The 7,599-nt window shown below is 39.7% G+C and overlaps 1 protein-coding gene across 1 annotated transcript in view; it reads right to left on the bottom strand.

Moving 5' to 3' along the window:
* Positions 1 to 7,599, bottom strand: part of asph (aspartate beta-hydroxylase) — a gene marked incomplete at its 3' end in the record, with an annotated part of 26,526 nt that overhangs the window by 17,676 nt on the left and 1,251 nt on the right. Inside the window, 2 exon segments of the mRNA XM_014033171.1 lie at positions 4,117 to 4,161; positions 5,609 to 5,770. Coding sequence (XP_013888625.1) covers positions 4,117 to 4,161; positions 5,609 to 5,770 — 207 coding nt within the window.

The following is a 7,599-nucleotide window of genomic DNA, read 5'->3' as shown; positions in this document are numbered from 1 at the left end:
GTGTGTGTGTGTGTGTGTGTGTGTGTGTGTGTGTGTGTGTGTGTGTGTGTGTGTGTGTGTGCAGACTAGTTTCAACACTGGTTGATGAAGAACAGTAACACTGGCAGACAGCGTGCTATCTGTGCCACCCACTTCGCATGTTTTCATCCATGAAATGGACATTATTAGGCGTCATCAGTCCCATTCAATGGCTTCAGAAGGTCCCGCCTGTGATGGTTAGTGGGTTCCCCGTCCCATAGAATGGTTCCGATTGTCAGCTGGTTAGTACGAGACATAAAACCACTATCTGGTTAATATGAGACATAAAACCACTATCTGGTTAGTATGAGGTATAAAACCACTATCTGGTTAATATAGGACATAAAACCACTATCTGGTTAATATAAGACATAAAACCACTATCTGGTTAATATAGGACATAAAACCACTATCTGGTTAATATGAGACATAAAAAACTGGTTAATATGAGGCTTAAAGCCACTAAGGTTAACTTTACAGCTAATGACATGGTTAGCGCCAAAGACCCCGCCCTCCAACGGTTATATATTGTGGCCTCTCAATGGGGAAATGGGTAGAGTGTTGGACCAGAAAGTGGGAGACCGGGGTACAAGACAGACACAGGCACAAATAATTTATTAAAATATCTTTTGTTATTTACACATTCATTGTCATTGATATATTAACCCACTAGGGGGCACTGTCGGGACAGTCTGAAGCCTAGAAGGCACAGTAGGGACCCTCTGAAGCCATTGTATGGGACTGATAACTCCTAATAATGTCCATTTCATGGACTGATAACATCAGAATCCCCTGTCTGTGCTTTTTAACATATAGGACCAACCCAAGCTCATCCATGCTTCAACAGCAGGTTAGTGTTGGATACAACAGTTTCTGTGCATGTGTGTGTGTGTGTGTGTTGTTGAAAGACAAAAACCACATCACCAGCTGGAAACTACAGAGGATTCAACATTTGATCCAACTTGTTTTTCTAACAGAAGTCACCTGTAAACAGAGTCTCTGTAATGTATTTATAGGAGAAAAGCTCTTTCACACAACTACTCTGCATGTTAGTGTGACCATTGAAAACCTTACAGCCAGTATTCAGACCCTTACATTTTTCACTCTTTGCTTCACAGCAGCCATTGGCTACAACCAGAAAGTTCATTTTATTTCTCATTAATGTAACTCAGCAGCCATCTTCACAGAAAAATAATGTAGAAATATTTATTTTACTTATTTATATTCAAAACTGAAATATGTGTAAGATATCCAGGAAGTAAACCTCTTCCAGAGTGGTGTGAACCTCAGAGCGAGTTGAAGGTCACCTTCCATCGACACAATGACCCTGACCTAAACTCAACTGATCCTCTCTGGACAGACATGAACATGGCTGTCCACCATCGGTCACCATCAACCTGATGCAGCTGGAGAGGATCTGCACATCCAGGAGAGACAAACTTGTAGCGTCATGAAGACTCACACTGTATCAGCTCAACAGATGCTTCTACTCCACACTGAGCAAAGGGTCTGAATACTTATGACCATGTGATAGTTCTGTTTTTTTTTATAAATTTGAAAATATTTCTATGGTTTTTTTCTGTGAAGATGACTGCTGAGTTACATTAATGATAAATAAAATTAACTGTTTTGATTTTAGCAAATGGCTGCAATGAAACAGAGTGAAAAATAAAAGGGGTCTGAATACTTTGTGTCCACTGTGTAAGTCAGGTGGGCAATGACTTTCTGTAAAATCTACCTATAAAGAGTAGGTTTACAGTGGGTGGGAAAGTTAAACATGTTCAACCAAAACACCTGGATCGAAATAAAGGAAATCAGTTTAACTGACTCTTCAGTGTTTTACTACCTGGTAAAAACCAGACCGTCCTTCACTTTGCTTCATACCAGGGTCTGGACTCTCTGCTRTAGAGAAGTGATTCTTCCTGGAGGCGTGGCCTCTGCTGAAGTTTAAAATGATTGGATTGGTTGGCTGCGACGTATGTCACTGTGAAGGAGGCTAAGCTAAGAAGCTAACCAGAAATCACGTGTGCTGTAAAACAACCCTACTGAGAGGAGAAATATACCGAGCTGAACGAGACGACTGTAAATGACAGCTGCTGTTTTGTCAGACTAATTTATTTTAATTTGAAGTCTTATCAACACAGACTGGCTTCATTCACTTCCTCCACTGCTGTATGCTAAAGTAACTAGCAGACACTGCTAACCGCAAATTAAAATTTCGCAAATGTAGGGGTCACCTCAAGTGAAGAAACAAGATTTACTGCCTCGAAGCAGGCCTCGGACAGGCCTACTGAGAAGGCAGGAACTCGGTCACAAACTGAACTCTATTTAGGCCATGACAGGTCATTCTAACCATGGAAGAGAACCCCTCAGTTCTCTTAATTCTTAATCAGATAATGGACAGAACAATCTTTTCTGTTCGTGATTCATTTGTTGTTTAACTAAGAATGTTTATGCATTTGTTAAATCGTAATAATGACTGTCACAAGAAAGTGCAATCACTTCTACTCTTTTATCGTGCCTAAAAGATTAATTAATGGTATAAAAATCACAGAGAAAATCATTAACATGTTTTCATTGTGTTTTTATATAAATCACTGTTTTTATTTTACTGGGAACACAGCAATATAATTGTGGGTTTTTCTTGAGAAAATCTTTAATTTATCTGGACTAACAGAATGGTTCAGACTGATTACTTAAACAGAAATGTTAATTAATCATCATAAATGTTTTGCAGTGATTTCTCTTAGGGTCTGTCAGAAGAAAAGTTGAAAAGAGGTTATCATATTCTGTTGAGACAATCACAGAATTTTAGCCTTGAGCTGGCACCTGGCTGGCAAGTCTCTTATCTTTCTTCTTCTCTCTGACTCATCTTTAGCCTGAGGGCGGAACCAAAGTCGTCCGCTTCTATTACTAACACGGACGTCTTTGAGAGACACACTTCTTCCTGGATGCCGAACTGGGAAGGAATGCTGAGTTTCTCTCCGGAGAAGCCAGCTTGGCTCATTAGGTCTTGCCCATAAACCAATTAGGGAGATCTAATGGCCGGGACAGCGGCACGACAGCCGGATGTCCCACCCGAGGCTCCGAGCCTCCCAAGTGTGTTCAACTCCCGAGGGGAGATTTTATTTTGAARGAACCACCRGATGTACAGCTGGAATTTTTCTGGTTTGGATCGAAACAGACAAAAAGTTACCTGAGATAACACCTTTTCGCCGAGGAACAGTGAGCGGGCCAATCAAAACGTTCCCTGACTGATCGGAGGTGAAGCAGTGATTACCCAGGGTTTGGTTAAGAAGCCATCACCAGGTAAAAACTGAYGTGTTCCRGRTGACGTGTCATGTGGAAGTCCTAAGCGCAGAAGGGACGTGCTGATCCAGTTGGCTACACACTTGACAAAATAAGAGTAGTAGAAACACTAACCTTACTTTCATCCTTTCCTTTGTCTTTATTTGCCAAAACTTAAGCAGAACGTGCCAGTAAAATTGTTTGGTTGTAACATCAGAACTGACGTTTTACTGTCCTATATATAAGTAATCTGAGTAGGGACTTGTCTCTGGAAAGCCTCGATAAAAGACGCCGACGTCTCCTCTGATGATGAGCGCTAGTGTCGTGGTAGCAACATGCTATGTGTTTACATCCATCGCTGCCATGTTTGTAATGACTTATCATGAGAACAAACGTATTCACGTGACTTTAATAACATTTCTTACTTMATGGAAACACTGCAGTTGTGAAACTGTGTTTTTCGACATTAACAGAATATCGACAAAGTTTTGCGCACATTTGCAATGGAAACACAGATAATGATTACCATCTGGTTACCATTGTGTCTCATGTGATGAGCTTAACAAAATGTCCATGGTTCCTTCATTACATGACTAAACTACTGTGTCCCCCTCTCCTCCTTAACGTCGTCTCCAAACCTCCTCAGCCTCTCATGACTAAAGTTCTTCTTGTTGTTGTTGTAAGTGTGTGTGTGTGTGTGGGGGGGGGGGGGGGGGGGGGGTGTTGGTAAATCAAGACATTAAGAATGAAACATGAGGGTGTAGGGACATCTTAAAACACTGATAAACTGTACAGATAAAAAGATTTTACCTTGCAAGGTCTCAGACAGGTTAATCTGTATGCCTTTAGCCTTATCTGCATGCAAAACACAAAACATACACATTGGAAAAAAGCAGAATTCAAAAGACTCATTTAGTCCAAACTCTTTCAGAGACATATTACACAGGCAAGAATGGATGGTTTGTTGGACCTTAGGTTAGTGCAGGAACACTTCTAAAAGTTCAGTCATGCTCAGAAAAGCAAAGTTTAAAAAGTTATTTACAGACTAAAGAACTGCTATAAATGTACAGTTATTTCAGTGTTTGCATTTATGTGATGAGGAGCTGTGCAAACTCAAAATGTTTGAAATAAAACTAGTTATTCTTTGCCAATGGAAAAATATGTAACCCATCACATCGACACAAGGATTAAATCCAAAAGTGGAGAAATAAGCAGACAGAGTTTTGATTTAAATGTGCAAAAATTGCACTTTGTCAAAACATATTGAACTAATGCCTTATCAGTGTATCATTTGAATGAACTGTCTGAAAGATAATCATAAAACAAATTTTTTGAAGCAGTTTTTTGAGCAGTAGCAACAAAAAAACCTGGTTTTGAGGAAAAACGCAATAAAATTTTTAATTTTTCCCTGTGAGCTAGCAAAGTTTTGTTTCTTTTCAACTGGGATATCTTAATGTACAAATACTATTTGAGGTTTCCTCTTTATATTAAGATCAAAAATTACTCAATAAATTGACATAAAATTAGGATTCAGAACAAACAGTAATGTATAATCATAACCAACGAGATAAATGAAGTCATATCTCTGGAAAAGCTGATGATATCAGGATGATCCAGGTGTCAAAATGTAGCTTTTAAAGCAGGAATCAGAAAATATAAATGAGGTCATTTTGACCTAATTTGACTTAATCTTCATTTTGATATGATGGCTCACATATTTGTTATTTTTCAGGTTTTCACCACCTTTTTACTATTAATGCTAAATGAATAAAGTCAGAGCACTTTTATTGATAACATTACATACTGTTGGATCTAAGAATGAGCTGCAGTTCATTTTTCACACAAAGTTTACGAACCCTCAGAAGTAGAACAAACACAAACAGCCATTCTCCAGCATGCAAATGTCCTGGTTGACTTGGCTCTGGACCTGTATCAGAGAGCTGCCCTTTTTATACTTGATGCATGATTGCATGCTCCAACATGCATAAGCTCCATAATGTTGCACATAAGCTCTGCACAWGTCAAAAACTCAGTCTTACAGTTGTATGCATAGATATGCTATGGACGAGTTACTCAGATACTAAACACTGGTTATTTGTTCAACTCTTAACAAATGTATACATCTAAAAGAGACTTCCATTTAATTTTATTCCATCTTCAGTAAATAGCAGCATGCTGGACTAACTGTTTATACTTTGGTCTAAGTGTTATAAGGTGAAAGAGCCCCAACGTTCTCTGCAGAAACCAGTCAGGTACTCTGTAAATGACCCATAGCTGTGTACACGTTTCAACAAATACCCACCAAGAACTCCCTGATAGTCCACCAAGTCAAAGTAGACCATGGCTACAGAAGTCCAGACCCCCAGCAGGGCCAGCACAATGAACCAGGTGAAGAAACTGCTGCTGCTGGACCCGGAGTCAGTCTTCTTCCCATTTTTACTGGCTGATTGGACCTTGGTGCCTTCTGTAAAGACAAACATAAAGTTTTTATAAACTTCTGCAATTGTTTCTCTCATTCTGTTACACTAAAGATACTGTATCAAAAAAACTAAACAAAACCAGAATAGATCAGTTCAAGTTTTCATCAACCAACATCCACACGACCCACTGTACAGATATTATCCCAATCAACAGAAAATGATCTGTTTGATAAATGTCCTCCACCTCAGACTGTGAGTCACAGATTAAACACAATATATAGTTAAAACCARAAGTTTACWATGTTTTTTTTCACACCAACAYRAAATCAGAATAAACTTTTCCTGTTTTAGGTCAATTAGGATAACAAAACTTTTTTTTCTATTTGCTAAATGCCAGAATAATGAGACRTTTTTAAGGCAATTTTTGATTTAATTGTTTCATTTCAAGTTTTAAAAATGCAAAAACAAACTGTATACACAACAGAAGAAAAAATACAAATGAAAGGCAGCAGAAAGAAGAAATATATTTTATAATATCTGCCCCTTTTCCCCCAAGAATAAATTAAAAGAAAAGTAATTTACAAAAACTAAAAAAAAAAAAACATCACAATCTTGGAGAACAATTCATATAGATTCACATTATTCCATTTCATATTTCTTTAACAAACCTATTTTAATTGTTTTCTTAAACATAAACATTGATCTGGCATCTTTAACATCTCTCTCCAGATTATTCCATAATCTTATTCCTTCGACTGAAGCACACCGTTCCTTCAGTCTGGTTCTAAATTTAGGTTCCAACAAACATCTCCAGTTCTTTCACATCATAATAACTCTCTCAACACAGTTCAGTTGGATGTTTAATGGCAATCTGTTTCTGTGATCCCTACACAGACTGTATGATTTGGGTCAAATGTTTCGGACGGTAAATGGACTGAACTGATAGAGTTACCAAGCCCCATGCCCCCAAAGAGCTTTACACTACAGTCATTCACACACTGATGGTGGTAAGCTACACTGTAGCCACAGCTGCCCTGGGGCACACTGACAGAGGCAGAGTTGATGATTTATGTAAACTGTTTAGCTAAAGATTAGCTTGAATTGCTAAGCTAGGTAGTTTTTTCCAAAATAAGGGTCAAAGGAGGGAGCAGCTGCTTAGGTCAAGGCAGGAAAATCCATAAGAGAGAAAGATTGACAGGTCAACACTGCGCAGATTTATAAAGAAGAATGGTGAAAAGAAGTGAAAACTGTAGGGTAGAGTGGGACAGCATAGAGTCTTCACAGAGGAGATGGAGAAGGAGCCTGCAGACCACATCAAACAACTTGCTAACCAGTTATGGTCCGAGTCCAAAGAAATGCTGTAAATTGGCTCTTGAATTAGTAGAAAGAAACAAGATCCCTGTCCCCAAAAACTGGGAAAAGAATGGTTGTGCTGGTAGGGTGTTAGAGAGTCTTAACTGTCAATTAAAGTTAAATGATTGTCAGTCCTGTCCCTCCTCTGTAGGACTGAGCCCTTCTGTCCCTCCTCTGTAGGACCGAGCCCCTCTGTCCCTCCTCTGTAGGACCGAGTCCTCTTGTCCTTCATCTGTAGGACTGAGCCCTCCTGTTCCTCCTCTGTATGACCCAGCCCTTCTGTGCCTCCTCTGTATGACCCAGCCCTTCTGTGCCTCCTCTGTATGACCCAGCCCTTCTGTGCCTCCTCTGTAGGGCCGAGCCCTTCTATCCCTCCTCTGTAGGACCGAGCCCTTCTGTCACTCGTCTGTAGGACTGAGCCCTCCTGTCACTCCTCTGTAGGACTGAGCCCTCCTGTCACTCCTCTGTAGGACCGAGCCCTTCTGTCCCTCCTCTGTAGGACCGAGCCCTTCTGTCACTC

This window comes from Austrofundulus limnaeus, unplaced genomic scaffold (assembly GCF_001266775.1).
Source record: "Austrofundulus limnaeus strain Quisiro unplaced genomic scaffold, Austrofundulus_limnaeus-1.0 Scaffold1652, whole genome shotgun sequence".
In the NCBI taxonomy this organism is placed as follows: domain Eukaryota; kingdom Metazoa; phylum Chordata; class Actinopteri; order Cyprinodontiformes; family Rivulidae; genus Austrofundulus; species Austrofundulus limnaeus.
This window is presented reverse-complemented; position numbering and strand designations above follow the sequence as displayed.